General features: G+C 41.3%; 1 protein-coding gene across 1 annotated transcript in view; it reads right to left on the bottom strand.

Moving 5' to 3' along the window:
• Positions 1-16,390, bottom strand: part of LOC131474282 (uncharacterized) — a 67,039-nt gene extending 50,649 nt beyond the window's left edge. Inside the window, exon 1 of the mRNA XM_058652073.1 lies at positions 15,325-16,390. Coding sequence (XP_058508056.1) covers positions 15,325-15,435 — 111 coding nt within the window. The 5' untranslated portion in view covers positions 15,436-16,390. The remainder of the gene's footprint in view (positions 1-15,324) is intronic.
• Between the last annotated feature and the right edge of the window lie 4,921 nt (positions 16,391-21,311).

Here is a 21,311-nt window from a genome sequence, read left to right as displayed (position 1 = left end):
GTCACCTTTAATAATTGCAGGCCATGTAAAAATCACTTCAGTTTTGTGAGATGTTTTCCAACTGCGCTGACGATCTGCTCAACTGCAACCGTTTGTGATGTCACCCACAAGAACGTGAACCGCCTGCGGGCCAGACTCCTAGTGGACGGTACTCGCTGTTGGTCACGCTGGTGTCCACTCATGTGTGGACTCATATCTTATCTTGTGTTTTCCTCCAACTGGAACATAATTCCCAAAATCAACACCAGGGTCTTTGAAAGAAGACGTGAAACTAGTGAACGAGAACATGAACTCCTCATTACTGCCATAAAATTAAGTGAGATATAGAAGCTTCCCTTCAAATGAAGTCTCCCCCCTGGTGGCTAATCAATGTAGTGTTACTTCCCTGTTGGCTTCAGGGAGGAAATAGCAGATCTGCTCACTCCAGATCATTCAGAGAGCCTCAAACTGAAAACCAATAACAAATATGACATTCCCGTAACATGGGATTATTCTATATTGTTGGGCAACATGAAAAATAAGTGTCATGGAACTATTTTATATGTCATGTCTGTCAGGAATATAAATAAGGCTATAGGAAGGCCACATGACAAGACCTTAAAGGTTGTTTTTTGGCTCCTCTTGTACATTTTTTTTTCTTCTATTATGTGCATATACAGTAAATTCACTTCTATTTAAATTGTCCTCTTATGTGCAATTATAATAATACTGAACTATAGATAAGTATTTATATGTTCACAACTTCACAAAGTGAGTCCCTCAGGCTGTGATGACCAGATGTGTCCCCTTTGCCATCATTTTTTGCACCACTGCTTTTCAGCCTTCATTGCACACACACACACACACACACACACACACACATGCACGCGCACACACAGCGAGGTTTATATTAATAATTTGATAACATTTGTAGCCATAAACCTGTCTCAGGGTGTTGAAGGTGACAGTCTGACATGTTTTATCGCTCACTCAGTAAAAACAACAGAGTAATTACAGGCTGTTTTTAATCTTAATCAGGAATTACAGGAGTCGTTCCAGCGTCATCACGTGGTTTCATACGAACGTTGCTATGCGGTGCCGGGGCGCGACGTCACGCTCTGACCTCTGGGCGTCTTTGGTCTGAGATGTTGCTTTGAGTGAGAATGTTTCCGGACTTTATCTCATCTTCCTACGGCCGCGAGTACACAAGGTTCGCACAATGACATGAGTGAATACTCTCTGTTCACACGCGCACGCACACGCACAGACACACACACACACACACAGTGTAGCTCTATCTCTTCATCTCTATCTCACACACACACTAACTCACACTGCAGTCACCTCCAGTCAAGCGTGTCTTATTGGCCTTCTGTTTGACTTCCTACTCGGCTCAGTTTGTGTGTGTGTGTGTGTGTGTGTGAGATCCAGATGGAGATGGGTTTATAATCTTGGGACAGTTGTTGTTTTTATTATTATTTTATCTGTGTTTTTACTGCTCACTAAACTGAGAATGAAGAGCAGAGAGGAGAAAAGGAAGACGTGGACGAGAAGGAGAGTCCTGCAGTAAATAAGAGGAGAAGGGGAGGAAGCGAGTGAGTGATGGAGGGATGAAAGCAAACATGTTGTGGAAACAAAGAGAGCGGAGATAACCAATCAGGTGAGAATCAACAGGAGGGAAGAGGAATAACAGGGAGGAACAAGGAAACAGATCAAGGTGAGAATGAAAGGACACGAAAGGTTGGAGTTTTCTTTTTTAAAATAAGTAGATGAGACAAAAAGAGGGCAGGAGAGGAAACACCAGATGAGAGGAGCACATAATGATGAAAGGAGAGGGGAGGAGGAAAAGATGAGTTGAAAGCAAGGCTGCCAATGAGTAATTGAAAGCAGCAGAAATATGGAAAAGAGGAATTAAAAAGGGGAAAGGAAGAAGGGAGGAAGAGTAACAAACAATTATGAAGGCAGAAAAGAGGATGGTGGAAAGAGGAAAGGATGAATCAGGATGACAATGGAAGGTGAGAGGAGAGAGAGATTGTGAAGGGGAAAGAAGAGAACAAAGAAAGGGAGGAACATGAAAGATGCATAGATAAAAAGGGGTGCAAAGATCTTGTTTAAATGTGGAGAGAAGAGGAAAATGTAAAAGGAGATGAAAGAAGTAAGAAAATGAGGGGAAATCATAAAAATGAACCAATGATGAAGAGATGACTGATGCAACAGATAATTGCAAAGTGAAGAGAAACTGAAAATGGAATTCAGGGAAGAGGAAAACTAATAGGAGGACTGAGAACTAAGGATGAAAAGTGGGTGAGACATGATGGAAGGAGGAAAAGATGAGTTGTAACGTGTGTGTGTGTGTAGTCTTGATAACCAAAGCTGCTGTACACTACAGTTTTGTCATTCACTCATTCACACAGCGCTTCTTCTGTCTTCACTCTTCATCTCTCATACCCAACAAATGTAGACTAGCTGAGGAATCGAACCCACAACCTTCGTGTTAGACACGTGCTCTTCCACTGAGCTACCGTTGCCCCAAACTTGTCTTGTATAGGATAAATGACAAAGGAGAGAAGGTGGATAATGTTAACAAATAGAAAGAAAGGAGGGAAAACCACACAGAGGTGAGTAATGGATGGAAGAAATTAGTAAAGAGTAAGTTTGGTGATGAGGAGGAGGAGAAATCCTGAGGAGAGAAGCATGAAAAGACAGTGGTTGTTAAAAGGAATGAGAGAAGAGGGGAGGTGATGATGATGAAAGGGGGGAAGGGGGAGGCGGAGGAAAATGTGGACTTTAAGACCGATAAAACTTCTCAGCGCGACAAAACTTTATCTGTGAATATTTCATCATTTCTTCACGACTCCTCTCCATCTGCTTCTGTTTCCTCTGTCACTCTCCCTCTCTCCCTCTCTCCCTGACTCTCTGCCTCTCTCTCCCTCTCACTGTCCCTCCCACCACATTTACATGGTTCATCCAAGTCGCGTTGACGCCCACTCACCTCCAACATGCTACCTCAGTTTCCATGGTAATCGAGTAGCGACCTTGCTACATAAACACATACTTTAACATCATGCACTCCACAAACTCATTAAGAACACCTCCACATGGAAGGAGAGAAAGGGGGAAAAAAGACAAACAGCAACAATCTCTCAGGGTATCGCTCCTCTTAAAGGGTCGCGCCGCTTCTTTGAACTCCCCAGAGTGTTTGTGAGCACAGAGCCAGGTGAAGCACATGAACGCTGAGGTCGTCGGGACGTGTGAAAGTGGGAGCTGCTCGGCGGAGCGTGACGTGACACTAAATATGTGGGGATTTTCATGAGCACAAGAGGAACATTTTCTAGTTCATGACTCACGAGAGAGAGCAGAACAAAGCTCATGAAAGACCCTCTGTGATATGGTCTGAAGCAATGATATGTAATTTGTCTCAGGATTTGCGTTTGTGTGCACCTGCCCTCACATGGTGAAGTATTTCCTGTTGGGAAATGGCGAGGTCTACTCAGGTTACTCAGTCTACTCAATTTAATACACATTTACAGTCATTTTTAATTTTATTTTTGTATGTTATTATTCTTCTTCCTCCCTTAAGGGCATCAGGGAACTATGGTGGCCTTCACAGACCTGTTAGGGTGTCGTTCTATTTTGTTGTAACTTTCCGCCTCAAAACACAGCAACGCTCTGCATGTATAATAAGAATCATATTTATATGTTTTTATATTACAAGTAAACCCATGTTTTTGTCCAAGTGGGCCACTGTAGAAACGTAGCGGCACAAGATGGCGGCATCAGTAAAGCAAGGCCCTCTCTCAAAAGCACATTTATTTTAAGGTTATGAAAACTACACAGTCTTTATTTAAAAAAAAAATTAAAAAAAACATTGCCACGTATAATGTAATTATGGGTAGTATTCAATTTGTTACACAGGACTTTAAATTAACCTTTTTTTTTTGCTAGTATTTAAATTCAAACTCAACCGTCACAGACTTACGATGACATCACCGGCTGTTGAAATGAGATAAACATAAATGGGAAATGACCTGTGCATTGTGTAGTATGTGGGAAAAAATAAAGAAATCTTGATGTCTTTAGATATATCTAGATATCTGAAGAGTGTAACTTACAAATAACTTGCACATCTGTTTTAAATTTTAAACTTTAAACAAGTAAAACAGTCATTAATCTGCACCAAAGTGCAAATTAATATTAGGGCACTAAGAGTGACACTGATTTGGTGTAAATAACACAACTTTAATGCAATTTTTAGTGTTACATTTCTGTCAATAGTAGTCGAGCACCGGCCGCTCCAATGTGGCGGTGGGGCCCAATCAAATTCAGCTTAGGGCCCCATAAAGACATGGACCGGTACTGGGGACAATCCTTAATGCTTTTATCTTGAAGAGAAATGTTGCTTGTGTTGTTTCTTTACATATTGTGGACTAGTTTGTTACATACACACTGTGGACTGTGCGTTCCTTTTTGATAAAGTCTATCAATATGGGAACACACAGAAAGTGTCCACAAAGTTCCCAAAATGGCCACGAGAGGACCCGCACACACTCACACACACACACACACACACATACTCACACACCTGATGACTGCACAGTGGAACAATCATAAGCCCTCAGTAACTTTCCATAAAAGGACTTTGTTTTGTCAGTCTTTGGTATCACGAAGAGAAGCGGCTGAAAAATGTATTTTCTTGGATGTCTTTTTTTTGTGTATAAGAGGATGAGCCTATTTCTCGCTTGGTTTATAATGTCTGTGTGATTGACAGTTAGTGCCATCCAATAGGTGCATGATTGAAGTTGTAGGAGGACATGCAATGGGTGAGTTCTCAGTTAGTCCCACCCTGCTCTGCCAAATATGGTTTCCTCTGGTTTGTGTATGCTTTCCAAATCCAAGACGCTAAAGTCAAACCTTGAAAACAAACCAATAGATTGCTTCCCCACAAAAAATGTTCAGTATATAAAAATTGATTTTATATATTTTAGTTTATTGAATCTGTGCACTCTGAAACTTCATGATGTCCCACTTGCACAAAAAAACGACACTCAGCCAAGTGGAACTTCACACACATGCACACGCAATCACACACACACACACACACTTGCACTCTCCCTTTGGAGCAGATGGCTCCATAGTCATGGCTGATGTTTCACACATCAATGAAGCACACCATGTACTCACAACTACTGAAAACACACACACACACACACACACGTATGTAACTGATTGAACCAGGACTGGCTGACCACACACACACAAATGCACATGCACGCACAGAGTGTTCTTCTGTGCTAATTTATGGAGTGAGGAGCCATGTGGTTGGCTCTCTCTCTCTCTCTCCCTCTCACACACACACACACACATTCCTGTACACAGCGGCGTAGCCAGTAATGGGCCTGGTTGGACCAGTGCCGCCCACGTTACTCACTGGCCCACCCAGCCATCTCGAGTCAAAGAAACATTTTGTTATAAAAATGAATTGTTAGAAAGAGATAAATACAAAGAACACTTATTAACTTGTTCTGTGTTTAATTAAAACGTGGTCGGACACCTGGGGAATGTAACTGGTGTTGCTTTGGTTCACAGGCACGCTAGCAGTTGGCTTTTCAGAGTTAACGCCACAACGGTGGCTAAACAAAGTTACTTAACGCGTTACTTCAAAAGAGTTGAGGAAGAAGATACACGGCCACCCCCAACAAGCCGACCCAGCCCAGTTCAGACACAGTAGCTCACAAGAAGGCGTTCGGCGGCCCAGGCCACACAGGCTGACGCGGGTTTACCCACAGATTTATCTGCAATTGATGAGAGACCATCAAAGCAGCTGCGTGTCCATTCGCTGTTATTCATGAGCTGTCCGATGGTACTGAAGCTGCAATGGCTGTAATAAATACATGTAGGATATCGGACATGTGGGATATCCCTCGTGGCTCGTGCATTTATTATAACCATTGCAGCTTCAGTACCACGGACAGCGCATGAATAACAGCTGCTTGTTTTTCGTGAGCTGTCCATGGTTCTGAAGCTGCAATGACGCAGGAACGTTGCCTGGTGTATCTCATGTGTGGAATTAGATTTGTTAATATTTTCAAACAACGAAGCAAACCACACTTTTTAAGAAGCAAATTAAATATCAATTTAATCATTTAAAAATGTTGTATTTTATTGTTTGAAAATATTTGTTCTTCACGTTCCCTGATTTGTTTTTTGCGGTGCGGTTTTTTGTTTGCATCGGGTACTCGTTCCCCAGGTTTGACAATAATTTTTTATTATTAAATTTAATTACAACTTATTTAATTATAAGTTCCAGACGGACAGTGAGTCCAAGCCCATGATGACTTGGAGCTGTCACTCCAAAACTCAGTAGCCAATCAGCAGGTAGCTTCCGAAGGCGCGCCCATGGTCAGAATCAGAATCGCAAACTAAAAACCACAACCACAAATCGATATTTTATTTGCTTCTGTAAAAGTGAAAATATTGACACAAATCTAATTCCATTCTCATGCAGCATGTTAGTTAACACATTATCTGCTGTTTAGGTTCCGTGCTCTGTAGAGTTGACGCGTCTTAATAGACAGCTTTGTTCGTTGAGCATATATTATATATATACATGTCGGCAATGTGTTGCTGTTATTGCCTCTGCAGAGCATATTCAAATGATGGCTGTTTTTTCAGTCTGTTTATGTTTGCCTTTTTTCTACTTTTACTTCTCCTGACAAGATGGTCCGCCTACTTTTGTACTGGCCCACCCAAAAAAAACATTTCTGCCTACGCCGCTGCCTGTACAGCATTATTTGTGAGAACACTCATGAATATAATTCATTATGTGCATTATAATGCATTCCCCAGGCCCTTACCCTAAACTTAACCACCACAACACTAAATACCTAACCCTAACTTTATCCTCACCCTGATCTAAACCTAAAACCAAGTCTTAACCCTCAGAAAACCTTTATAGTTCTGAAGATCACCTAAAATGTCCTCACAAGGACAGTCTGTGTCAAAATGTTTCTTCACAGCCTTCTACAGACACACACACACACACACACAGAACAGCATTAAAGGAGTCATGTAGGTTACAGTGCAGTATTGTCATGGGTGTTGTTGGGCCTGATGTCAAATAGCCGATAACACCAAGTGAGAATATTGCACTGTAACCCAGCAGCTCAAGGACATTATTGCTTTTACAAGGCAGTCAGAGGCACCTGTGGGTTTAATTGAAAACACTCACCACTAAATACAGACGTCTGATAAAGCAAATAAACCCAGCCACAGTTAACTAGTCCCCTCTTTTACTGCAGCAGTTTGGAGGGTTTTATACGTCGGCGCTCTAAATCCGAGCTCTGTCACTTCTCTGGGAGAAACTGTGGCACACTGAGCCTCCAAAAACAAATAAATGCCTGTAAAATATCACTGCTGCGAGCAAATTAAATGCTCAGACAGAATTTGATGTTAACGCTTTGTGCCAAGTGGGGTGTAGAAAAATCAGTGTTATTTAACTTACTGGAATCAATGTTTCTATAGCAACGCAACTGTGGCCTCGCTGATATTGGGAAAGGTGTAAAAATTCCATGACAGCTGGTGGGCTTTCATGAATTAATGTCACTGCAGAGTCGCTGTGAACTCCCTGATCTCCACAAACACCTAAAAACACACACTGGAGGATACATGTATACACTTGTTGAATGATTTTAAAGGTAGTTTTAATAAAGTGAGACTTTGCATCATTGAGATGAGCTGTGCTGACAGCATGGATAGTAACACAGAGAGATTCAGGCAACATGCCTAAGTTTCTCTGGCACATTCAACCAATTAGGGTACAGGGAGAAGAAAAAATCATTTTCTTTCCTTCAAAGAGGAGAGAGGAGGGTGATATGAGATATGTTCAACACAACCTGTTTGCCTGTCAAATAACATGTCAGGAAATAAGGAAAAACACACTTTAATATCATGCGTATCCTCCCGAGATCAATGTGTTATGATATACTGACTTGATATACAGTGTATATTAAATCTCAGGTGTTCTTCACATTAAATATCTAGATCAAAGTAGCTTTTATAGGCACACGGGACTGCCAAAGCACAGAAATATAGAACAATGTACAGTAAGTGCATGATAGGAATCGACAAAGGAGCGAGCAAACAAGTGAAAGATTAAATTAGTATTAATGAAGTGGAAATCATGTAGACTCGTGTAGAAAATCATACATACAACTACTTGTAACTATAGACTCAGACTAGTGAAACTGTGGCTCGTGGGCCACATGCGGCCCATAAGCAACCACACCGTTGTCCCACCAGAAACACTGATAAAAGAAAAACACTTTTTTCTGTCCCTCAAAAATTTAAAGTTATTTTGTAACTTTGAGATGTGCGCGGGGCCGATATGACAAATGTTTCTCTTATTTCAAAGAGAAACAAATGTTATTTCTAAGGGTGTGCACCTTCATCATTTCATGCACTAAATATGACAAAAAAACATTTAAAACAACTAATACTGTTCAATTTTTAGGCACTTTTAAGTGTGCTAAGGACAGGTACAGGTGTAGTTTTTGATGATATACTGTTTCTACTTTTTGATGTACCTTTTGTAATGGTTTAAAATGTGTCATCACCTGCTTACTTGGTGTGGGAAATGTCTCGGTTTGAAAGGTGAGTTTGTAAGTGAATTAGCCCCGCAGTATGGACTGTATATAGAAATGGATTTAAAGTAGTCTTCCAGTTCCAAAACAAATTTCAGTTTTTTCAGTCCATGACATGGATGCAGGATGGATGATTCCTGCTGTTAATCCCACTGGTGTCCTCTTAATCACCTGTCTTCATAATTTACAAAACTGACTATCAAATTGATATCATAAACCAATGGAAATGTTTCCTTATGTATTAAATGAAGTGAGAAGTAGGTTAATTTCCACTTCCATCAGTCACTCCTGGTTACTATGCAGTATATTATTACTTCTCGTTTGGCTTTAGGCAGCTAACCAGAAGCCAGTGTCCATATATTTATGTGTGTGTCTAAATTTTCTAAGCGGCTGAAGTTCACACTGAGCATCAGAATGAGTACGACAGGTGATTTCAGAGACTCTGAACGTGGCACAGTTGGTGTCAGACGAGTATTTCAGAAACTGCCGACGACGGGGATTTTCATTCACAACTATTTCTGGTGTTTACAGAGAATCAGCTGTAAAAAGAGCAAATATACAGTGAACATCAATTCTCTGGGTGAAAATGCCTTGTTGATGCCAGAGGTCGGAGGAGACCAGACCAGACCGATTTGAAATAATAAAAAAGGCAACAGTTACTCAAATTAATAAAATAACACTTGTTACACCCACGGTGTAAAGAAAACCTTGAAGCGGACGAGCTACAGCAGCAGAGAATGCCATACTGCAACGTCTTAATATCTTGACATAAAGGCTCATTGCAGTGAAATATTCTTAAATGACAATGAAGGATTATACCACATGGCGGAGAAGTGGCTTTCTCACGGTTCTCTGGTTTCCTGCCACAGTCCAAAAACACGCAGGGGTTCATTGGACACACTAAACTGACCGTAGGTGTGAGAGAGCAGAAATATCAGCATTCTTACTTGTGGTAAATGAGGAAATATCTCACCTCATTGTTCCAGGAGTGGTATCATTTTTCAGTAATATTGATTTATTGAATGCATCTACTGAGCATAATTCCGTGGGATCAAGGAGACACAAGTCCCTTTGTTTTTAAACAAAGGGACATCCCTGATAGCACTTTTAACATCACTATATCACAAAAACATACTGTAAATTATAAAAATAATCTAACCTCATGGTCACATGTGAGTAAAAGCTCTTAAATGGACATGAGAAGGCATTTATAGTGAGGTGTAGAATGAACTTTGAATCTCAGCTTTTATGTGAACATTTGCAAAAGTGCTCAGAAGAGACAAAAACAAGAAAAACTGAAGGTCAAGCCTGAAGTGGAGTCTGCTCATTACCCTGAACTCATCAGGAAACCAGAGGAGCCTGGAAAGAAGTTATTACTCACAGGGAAGACGTGGTGACAAAGAATACATCATGATCAAGACACGCCAGCATCATCCTCCTCCACTGACACACTAACACGGCGCGACTCGGCATGTTTTTTTTTAGCGATAATACTCAGTGAGTGTGTGCTCCGGTCATGGAGGAATCAATGAACTGATTCTGTGAACACAACGTTTTAATGAACTGATTCTAATGATTCAGTTGCATCGAAAACAACTGCTTTACAAGTCACTGGTCTGCGAGTAAAACGACGTCATAGCAGTTTCATGCAGCCGCGCTATGAAGACTCCGCCCACATTGGGGAGGTACTATATTGCAATGGAAACCGTGTAGACTTGTGCTGTGCCGTGCCGTGCCGGAACTGTATAGTGGAAAAGCGCCATTTGCAAACACAGAGCTGGAACCAGAGGGGGGGATGAAGGGCTCAGCCCTTCATTTGCATTACGTCGAGTAAAAATGACGGAGTGCAGCAAATGATTGGCTGAGACACACGTGACTACTGTTCCGCTGAAATACAGATACAAATCAGTTAAACCGGATTACTATACTGCTATACTTTCAATGGAAAATCATTCATAAATGATTTAATGCATGATGTTTCCCACTCTTCATTTATGTTCTTTAATGAATACTCTAACTGATGTGTAACTTTAAAACACTCCAATGTTGATATTTAGCCCCTCATTTTATTTTGTGTCTTAACATGACACGTTCCTTCATTTCAAATCTGATCTCTGATGTGTTTCTTTATTTAATCTAGAAGCTTGCTTTGTTCTGACTTTTATAGTATTTGACATGGTCTGGCCCTGGACTTGGACACACTTGTTATTTTCGGCCCCCCCCCTGTAATTGAGTTTGACACCCTTGCTCTAAGCGGTTTGTCAGTTTTCGTACAGATCAAACAAACTGAGAGATCACATAAGTTCTTGTCATACAGTCTCATCCTCAGGTTGTTAAACACCAACATTTTTCTGTGGAATCAAATGATCTTGGTTTTATTATTTTTTTATTATAAGCGCCGAATCACAACACACCTCCTTTCAAGGCATTTTACATCTTATGGCCAAGACCTTACAACTTTATATTGTCATTCACTCGGTGAGTAGACACTTTGGCGCGAGAAAGAAAGAAAGAGGTGTAATGAGGCAATGGGGTGTAAATAAGTTAAGTGCATGAATGAATGAAAACATCTCCTCATAAACGTGGGACTGAAGTTGAGTCACTCGAGTTAAAAGGAGACATCCAGACTGCTCTGCTCACTCTCCGCTTACACCGCTCTGACTTCAAACTCTGCCGCCTCACTTGGCTCGCACCGCTCTCCCCGTCACACGCGCTCCTTCCCTTTTGTGCTGGCACAAACATATCGCTCTCATTTCCTATGCACAGCGCATGTTATTTGAAATGTTAGGACGCGATTGTTTCACGCAGTTTCATCAGTTTCATCAGACCCGCCTGTGCTGAAGAACTTGGAGGTAAAATTAGCTCGGGTATGTCAGGGATCCAAGGTAACCAGTGATCGTCATGTGTGGTTGTTCACCAATTAAGTCTCTGGATAAATCTTTCTATTCCTGGAGTAAATGACAGGTTTTTTTTTTTTTATTTATTTCACTGGCTAATTAAAGAAACTTTATTTATGGTTTTGTGCTATCAGCACACACTTTTTTTCCCTTATGTTTTCTCCTCATTCAACAAGTGTGAAAAGCTCTACCTTGTTAAAGGTGTTATAATGCCTTCATTAGTGTGTACTCTTTTTTTTAATGACGCTCAGTAATTGATGTGTTGGCGAGTGAAGGTTTATTTCTGACTTTTCCTCTTTAATGAGAAACGTGGTTTCGGCCATAAACTGTGTGAGAGAAGCGATGGAAAAAGAGACGAGCATTAGAAAGAGTTAGACAAAGACGTAGATTTTTACTTGGCACAACCACTCCCACTTATCCAGGCTTGGTATACCGGCACTCGGAGCTCACTGCATGTTGCCTCCATTGCTGTGGTTGATTTAGAGTCTATAACAATGAGCAACGGGGATTGGGTACCTTGCTCAGGGGCACCCCGGCCCTTGACCTGGCATGGACTTGAACCAGCATCCCTCCAGTTGCAAACCAAGTTCCCTTTCCACTTGGCCATGCACTGCACCTATGTTGACTCTTAATTGATAATAATGAATATTATATTTAATGTTATTCTTTTATTACTATTAATCTTTCAAAACAGACTAATAAGGTCACTTACAATAAAACAAATAATGCAAATGTCAAAACTCAAGTAGTACAATCAAAAATATTGTCGATTTGCGGGTGGTGTTGCTCTTTAAACGGTCCGTCTGTATCCGTGAGAACGATTCAGGTACTTTACTCCAGACTTTTCACTGTTTTGGTCACAGAATAATGCAGTTTCTTTGTGCCATAAATGGAAATTGTCATTTTTCTCCCACAAAAAGTTCATCCCTGTAGTCACAAGAATGACATTTTGGTCACAAGAATTAAAAAAGGGCTGGTGGTGTTGTGTTTTAATTGCTATTACACTGTGTAATCACTTTAACGGTGACAAGTTTAAGCCAAAACTTACTTTACTTGCTCGTTATATTACTTTAACACTTACTGTCAGAGCCTGAGACACAGAGTCTCACGTCGCTGAGCAAACACTCTAATAGCTGTTGGAATATAGAGCTATTTAACACAGATTTGAACTAAAGTGTTTCACTGACAGCAACTTTTACTCGGCTCAGCTCTGTCGTGAGACTTGGATCAACTCCACAGCCTCCACACCTACACCTTTTTCTGTATTTAGCACAGTACAAATAGAAAAGAGACGTTGTGGTGGCAACGTAATAACGTAATCACTGCCAGGATTAAATGTTCAGAGGCAAAGTTTTCTCTTGTTTTCGGTCTGTGGGAGGGGGGGGACAAAGTGACTGAGGAACCAGGTTTCACAAGCTCTTCGGTCAAGGTTAAGCATGTTTTATTCATGTAAATAGGTGTGTTGTGTCTGCAGCAGGCACCCAAACTGCAACTGTACCATATCACGATAATGTGTCACAGCCCAAAAGTGATTAATATTCAACAATTGCCCACAATCAAAGCAGTTATTTGTGTAACCATGACAACGGAATCTAACCCAAACCCTCCATTTTTTTTTTTCCTTATTTTTCATCCCGAACCCCAGTGGCAGCAGTGTCACATCAGGAAGTAGTTTTTTATATTTCAGTTCAGCTGTGATTTGTGATGCTTTTTTTATTTGACACTGACAAATGATGTCGCTGTGCTGAATTCCTAAGAGGTATTGATTACAAATTTACACAAAAGATCAACTCAGGAGGTGATTCATCGTTTGGAGAAGGTTGGTGGTTCCACGGACGAGCCAGAGACGCTGATTTGTTTAATGCGGGGGTTTAAACTAAGGGAAAATAAACTCTGAGCGTGCACACACACACACACACACACACACACACTCTTAGTCTGTACAAATATCACAACGTATGTTTGAGTAACACTTACAAATAATTACCTCATCAGGTGCAATGTGCCAAAGGCTTTATAAATACCCTTTTTTCTACTCTTATCTAGGTTCTACATGTGTTGATTAAACGTTCCAGCGTCATCTATACTACAACTGTGCATTGTCGCTCTTTGTTGCTCTATTAGAAACAAACAAAACAGACACTTAGAGAGCTGGTGAGGGCTCGGGCTCCATTGTGAGCCCTCTACTTAATCAGATGCCCTGTTGATTTAGTGTGGGCCGGTCACTCCTGAAGACTTATAGCCCTATCATTCCACCATGACATGTCATCATAATGTGTGATTTACGACTGTTGTTAGAAGTATTGACATAAGTACGAGTGAAAAATGATCTGACAGCGATTTCGCGCGAGGACAAAGTGGTCAGAGCGGACAGATGCTCTGCAGCCTTTGTTCACGAGATCATTTTATTTGTTGCAGATCAGTTTTCAAGTCCAGCAAACGCGGAGCCGCGATTTAAAAAGGTTAGAGGTTGTATAAGAAGGAGCAATGAGTCCTTTATGTCTAATGAGCTGAGTGTAACGCTGCCCTTTCACAACCACCTCAAATCTCATGCGACGCCGCCCTGTGCAGCCTGTAGGAGACGTTGCTGTGTGTCTCATCGAGGGCTGCAATTACGTTTGACTGTAACGTTCGGTGGGAGAGTAAAAACCAGCTTTAGAGGATGTTTAAATCATTAGGAGAAAATGTCAAAAGGTGTTTGGTTAACGCTCTTCCTCTCGAACAGAATGGCAAATTAGTTCAGGGGATTTAAGTATTTTCACTAACATACAGTTAACTTTATCAAAGGATAGTATTTTGACATCAAGTTGTTTCAGAGAAATCTAAGTGTGCAGAAAACATGTGTCTCCTGCAATAAAGTAGTATATTCTAGGTGTTGCGCTTACCTGGGGATAAAGGTGCAGTAATATATTTTAAGATAAAAAAAAAAAAAAACTCACTTCCTGACATTTTAGTGACCTTTAACATGGAAAGCTTAAAAAGGGAGTAAACAAGATGTGAATGTGTGGACGTGATGGAGCCGGAGGAGCTCTGTGCAGCCTCCCCCACCTCCATCTGCATCTACATGCCTCCAATACCGAGTCAATTAACCTAATGGAAGTGGCAATTAATTAACTCTGCAAACACCATGATTAAGAACCTGACAATCAAGTGAGTGGCAGATGTTTAAGTGATGCTGATTTACAGGTAATGGCTTCCTGGATTCTATGTAAAGCCTAAAAAGAATATTACATTCACAAAGACACGCGCTAAAAGAAAGAAAAACAACCCTTAAAGATGTAGATTGTAAAGTAAGAATCAGATTAAAAATGAGTTCAAATAACACTGATCAGCTCCTCCCAACTCTCTTCGTGTTTCTCAGATCATGACACCCAGTGGGATTCCCGCACTGCACACAGGAAGTGATTTATTTTATATTTCTCGCTTATTATATAGTGACGGAAAACACAAAGAAGAGCCAACAAAGAAAAGTTTCATGCACAAATTCTACTGCTCGAAAAACTCAGTTTGACGGGATCAACGCTTCTTGTCCCCGCCCGGCCCTGCGCTGCTGCTGTACACACACAAGCGCTTCCTCAGTCAGGTCTGATAGTATTGTTTGACAGAGCCCATTTTCAGATGGACACAGCAAGTGATGTGACATCATTTTCCAAGAGCAAACAGAGGCAGAATAAAAACATCACCAAAAAACGAACTTAAGTTACACACTTAAGTTTCTAGATATGAATCTCAGAATGAAAGCTTTTAAGTGGGCTTTGTTTTTTGTTCACAGCAAACTCTGGAGCTACAAAGAGAGAAGAGAGACTTACCGTGTTCCGTTGGCTGTTGGCTCCTATTGGTCCTCTGAAAACCCCCTTGATGCTCCTCAACTGTCCGTCACGCAGGTGGGTGGAACTGATCACAATGTAGTAGCACGCCATTGGATATAGTTTGCTTTCATACACTTTAATATCTAGTTATTTATCTCTTTATCTGTCTGGATGTTGAGGGAAAAAAAAGTCTTAAACTGCTTCCTCTGGTCTTGCGTTTTCCTCTGTCCTCATCTCATCTTCTCTCCTCAGCAGAAAAAAGAGAAAGAAACAGGAGCACAGGTTCCCTCGACTGCTCAGATGTATGCTCTCTCTTCTCTAAGTTTTTGACTCTGCCTCCTCTCTGCTCGCTCTCTTTCTAAATATTTCACACTTTGCTCCTCCTTTCCTTCCACTCTTATCCTCTAAAGGCTTTTTTGTTCTCCTCCTTCTTTGTTTCACCTCCTGTTAGATTCCTCCATCTACCGTTCACTTTTTCCTCTTTCATTCCTGCTCTCTTCAGATGTTTGCTCCTATCTTTCATTCATCACTCTCCCCTCGTCATTGACTCCCTCCCTCCCTCCCTCTCTCTCCCTCTCTCACTCGCTCTCTCTTTCTTGCTGAGTCTAAATTTCTTCCCAAAATCAAAGCTGCTCATTGATCAGTCTTGCAGCTCCTCTAACTAATTCCCGTCCGCTGGCTCCCTCTCTTCACTTCACCTCTCCTCTCCTTTTGTTTTATCTCCCTCTTTGTCTCTGTGTCTCTCTAAAGGGAACGGAGAGATACTTTTTTCTCCCTCCTCTTACTATCTGTACTGTCCCCGTCTTTGTTTCTGTCTCTCTCTGCGTCTCTTTTTTGCTCTCTGCCTCCTTGTTAGTGCTGAGAAGAAGTACTCAGTCTTCTCCTCCCTCTGTCTGCAGGCGTGCAGCTTCCTCTCAGATGCTCCTTTCCTCTCTCCTCTCCTCTGCTGCGCTGCATGTGTTCGCTCTCCTCCCTCCTTCTGTCTCCCTCTCTCTGCTGATCTCTTGCTCTGTGGCCAGCAGAGTGGTTTGCTCCTCAGTTACCCGCGGTTACCATCTGCCCTTTTAACGCATGGAGTGCTGACGCTTGCTCTCTCCTCCCTCCCTCTCCATCCCCATCCCTCCCTCCTTCCCTCACTCCCTTCATCTCTCCTCTTGCTGTCTTTCTTCTCTCTTTAATCATCTCCTTCTCTCCCTCCTTCTCTCTTTCTCTCAAGCCAAAGGAGACAAGCTCCACCTACTGGCAATAAGGAAACACACAAAGAGGAATAAAGGTGAACAGATCTGAGAAGCAGCAGGAGGTATGCTGTTCTTTATAGTCCATGACTACAGTTACTGCTTCACTGATTCTTAATTCCACTGCTACTTTATTCATCTTTATGTGGAAACACATGATTAAATACAAGAGGCTGGGAGTTATTCAGTGTGTAGCGCAAGGGCGATTCACTTTGAATCCTAATTCTCCAGCAGTCATTGTTTTGTCCACACATAAAATAATAGGAGAAATAATGACAGATCTAAGCATTAACAACAGAACCCATTAACTGTCGCATTTAATCACATTAGGACAGTCATGAAAGCCGTTTTAGAAAAGCAGTAATCTCAGTAATCCAGTAGCATGCGGACGTATTTAAATACGACTCTTCACATGTACGTCGTGGATGCGTCTCCTGTGATCACGTTTGGCTTCTCACACGCTTCATTCAAACACACGCGCACTTCATGACTGTTCATGAGAACAAAACTATGTTTCCAACAACTTTGACTGCACAAATGGGGTCAGTATGTAAGAGACGCGTCCCCCCCCGTCCCCCCACACACACACACACACTCCCTCCTGCCAATGCTCTCATCAAAGCCCCGCTCCCCGAAACCATGTGACTCGTCATCTGTAGTGGCTCTGTGAATTATTGCTGCACTTTCTGTGCCATTTTTCCAGTGACTCGCTCTCTAACTTCTGGCTGCGGTCTCTGCTTCAGTGGTGTATGCCTCTCCAGCTTGTTACCAAGACTCTGGTCATGCACTGCAAGAGGACAGGCAGGGTGTGCGCGGGTAGGCAGGCCAGTTAGTCACCGTCATGTGTGCCAGCCAATCAGTAAAGATCCAAATGAAAATGATTTTGTTTGTGTTCATCACAGTATTGCCAGGGCTGCAGAAACTGAACTGGCTTTATTTACAACTTCATTTATTGATGGCTATTTGGACGTGAAGAGAATTTAAATGGATAAAAGTGTTTCAGAAACGCGTTACAGAGCCAGATTTAAGGTAAGCCCGACAAGGGCTTCTATGCATTTGTATGAATAACGACCCCTGTTTGACTTTAAACTTGTATGAATTGATTTTCCCGGTCAGTGGGGACAAACTGCAAACACAGCACTGACATATGATCCAGTGTTCAAGTGTCACAGGACGACAGTTGCTTATTTGCACATCACACACCAGCGGCATTAGCATTCCTTTGGAGTTGTGTCGCTGCCCAGCTGATTAATGTAAGTCCAACATTCACAGGAGACGCAGCTGCTAAACGCTCCACTATGTTCTCTAGACATTTATCAATGGGTGAGTATTGTTTAGTGGGTTTTTACGCTGTGGAGCAGCTGCCTCCGTGGCTGAAAACACAAGTGATGATGAGAGTGGTGAGAGAGAGAGAGAGAGAGAGAGAGAGAGAGAGCGAGAGCCCAAACAGTAAAGCTATGGACTGAGAAACCAAAAAACAATGAGCTGAAAGACACAGTCCTGCAGCATCTGGTGATTAATCTCTGTCATAATATTGTAGCATCTTTAACAAAGGTGGAGGAGGCATGGAGTTCATGATGAATGGCCGGGCTTATAAAGCATATAGGGAACTGACATGTAGCCATGCAACTGAATGAAGCAGCATTAAGTGTTGCTGAACTGCATTGTGGGTCAATTGCTTTGCTTTTGCCCACATTTTATGTGGCTGATCAAATCATGTTCTGTAAATATTCCAGTACGAGCGCTATAGGCAATGAAATCATGCTGAATTATATGAGTTAAGCTCAAATACTGCACTGTTCAGGGTCACACTGTGGAGCAGTGTTTCTGTGTATTTCTTTGCATGCTCTCTGTGGGGTTTTCTCTGGATTCTCCACATTCCTCACACATGTCAAAGAACGTGCAGTGGTTAATTGAACACTCCGAAGTGCCTGTAATTGTAGTTTGTAGTTGTTGTTCTCCCTGTTGTCCGTGTTTATGTTGGACAAAGTGCAGCCAACAGTGACCGTCACTGCGGACATCACTTTAGCAACATTAGCAACTGTTGTACTGAAGGTCAGCCATGACAGAGACTCTGCCACTTCCAGCACCAAGCATCAGACGCAGCAGCAGTCAACAGTAAAGCAGTGAGTGCTCAAGGATCAAGACACTTAAACCATAAGGCTGAAGTATTTTCCTTCTGTCCTCTCTCTTAACACTCCACCTGACCCGGAACCTCCTCTAACTTTAACCAACATCTGTGTCTTGATGATGAATAAGTCAATACTGTTTTCTAAACACAGGTTCACTTTAACCATGTTGGTGATCATTTATAAGCTCAGTGTGCTGGGCCACGGTATATGTTCCATTTTCTTGCAAGAAACTGGACTTTGAATAACCATAGATCTCCAACGGTCACCATGACCTTTACCTGACCTTCACATTGTGCTGCTCCAGCACTGCCAGAGACAGGATGGTCAAACCTGATCAGAATCTGGGATTTTGTACACATTTTCCTTCTTTGTCGAAATGTGGCCTGTGCATTACCCGTAATGTAATTCCTGTGTGCAGCCACTGTGGCCTCGTTCCTCCACCCCGAGGCAGAGATGGAGAGCAGACGACAAAGGTCTGCTAAAGCTACCCTCTCTATAATCCCATATAATCCCAATTGCCTGATTTTATTTTTCGTATCATATTTCTAGACTTCAGACTCCCCGGATATTTAATCAGAATTCACACAGCCACAAAAGGATTTATACAAAATATGCAGCAGTACACCTTTATCATCAGGTTTATTGATTCAAGTTGGGGTAGGCAACATGTTGTTGTTTTTTGTATTATTGATCAGTAATTCCATAATAACCTTTAAAAATAATGTAAATCACCTGCACCTCCCCTAGGCTTTGTTTCCTAGGCTATGTGTATGAAAGACCAGTGCTGTGTGAATGTACCAGTGAATGTGTGAATGTGTGTGAATGGGTGAATGGCAAACCTGTAGTGTCAAGCTTGTTTGAGTGGCCATCAACACTAGAAAAACACATTTCAAACAAACTACTCTGCTTTGAACAACGTTTGTCTGACATTGCTTTTTCACACAAATAAATGAATGAATACAAATTCTAGATGAGTTATAAATGAATCAAAATTTCATTTTATGCATGGGTTATTTAATTAATCTTAAGTGAAAAAATTTCAAATGCTAATTCATGTGGAATGACTGATAAATGACAATGAAAACTGCAAAAACTCACACTGAAGAAGCTGGAAACAGCAGATGTTTGACGACTGGTCTGGTCCGAGCTCTTTCATTTGTCGCGTTTTTGCAGTGTTCTCTTCTCAGATGGTGTTGGGTTTTTTTTGAAGATGAAGATGGAGAGAGAGAAAACTATTTCTCTCTCTCCATCTTCCCTGTGTTCTCCGTGGCTCTTCCTCTCTCCCTCTCTCCCTCTCCTGTTCTCTCAGCAAAGCTCCCCCAACGCTCTCTCATGACTTAAAACATTAACATTGTTTCAGGCACAAACAATCTCTTGCCCCATCTCTTGTATTGAGGAGTGAATTGTGCATCTACAGGGCTCAAGTTTTCTGTGCCCCAGACAGGAAGTACATCACCTCTCAGCAACTTTAGACAATTTAAAACATTTTAAGTCTACATTGTCACTGCAGATTATACATTTTACTCACTAAAGGCCCTGGTATACTTCTGTGAACAGCACGTGTGGACCCAACATTCATCGCCGATTTTGGAACCATGTGCAAAGAGCGTGTTGGGTGCGCATGGACAGCAAATAAGCTAACTGAATTTCTGCCCCACCAGTAGGTGGAGTATAAGCAAATTAAAATTAAATTAAATTTAAAAAAATACTCACATTTAAGAAGCTGAAACAATCGGAAATCTTGTTTTAATCTTGAAAAAAGCTTCGATCCGATTAATCGATTATCAAAATAGTTATAAAACTACTTAGATTCATTGTTTCAGCTCTAATTCACTGACACAATCACCCCTATGGTCAATTGAGAGTGTCCAATTGACCTCTGCATGTGTTTGGACATGTGAGAGGAAATTGAAATTGAATTGAATTTCACTTAATTTAAAAATGTTTTTGAGATACATAGTGTATCTATTTAGAAAACATTTTTAAATTCAGTGAAATTGTGTGATTCTTCTTCATGTGAGCCAGGCGAGGCAGCACCACATAGATTCAGACAATAAATACACAATACAATGTGTTATATAATGAAATGTTATTATTGACTGATTTTGAAAGGAGATTCAGTAAAATCACCTTTTCTGTGACCCTGAATCCACTTGATTGAAGCATAGCACAAAATAATCAGAATAAATTCATATGTAACTATAATATATATTTCATTAATGAACATCTGTCATGCTTGTATTTTACTTTTGTACTTTCTTTGTTTTTTTTAAGTTTCCACTTCTTGAGTTTGGAGGATGAGGCAACACCACAGCTTTATAACCAAGAGGTCAGAAGGTTTAACCCCATTATCTGAGATAAATGATCTGAAGCCAAAGTTAAATGGAAAAATAAAACAACCATTACAGCCATCCACCGCATTAAATGGCTGCATGTTCGGGAAACCACTTCAGCAGGTCAAAGGTGAAGCTGTGATAGTAACTCTGCAAAGTTAAACGACTGGGACCAGATCATAGAGTCATTTAGTGGAAGATCTAAGAGGTGGGATAGAAGGAGAAGAGGTTAGAGATATAAAGCAATGTGCTTTAGAAAAAAAGAAAACAGAACCTTGTGATCGATC

The sequence above is a fragment of the Solea solea genome, chromosome 15, assembly GCF_958295425.1.
Source record: "Solea solea chromosome 15, fSolSol10.1, whole genome shotgun sequence".
In the NCBI taxonomy this organism is placed as follows: domain Eukaryota; kingdom Metazoa; phylum Chordata; class Actinopteri; order Pleuronectiformes; family Soleidae; genus Solea; species Solea solea.
This window is presented reverse-complemented; position numbering and strand designations above follow the sequence as displayed.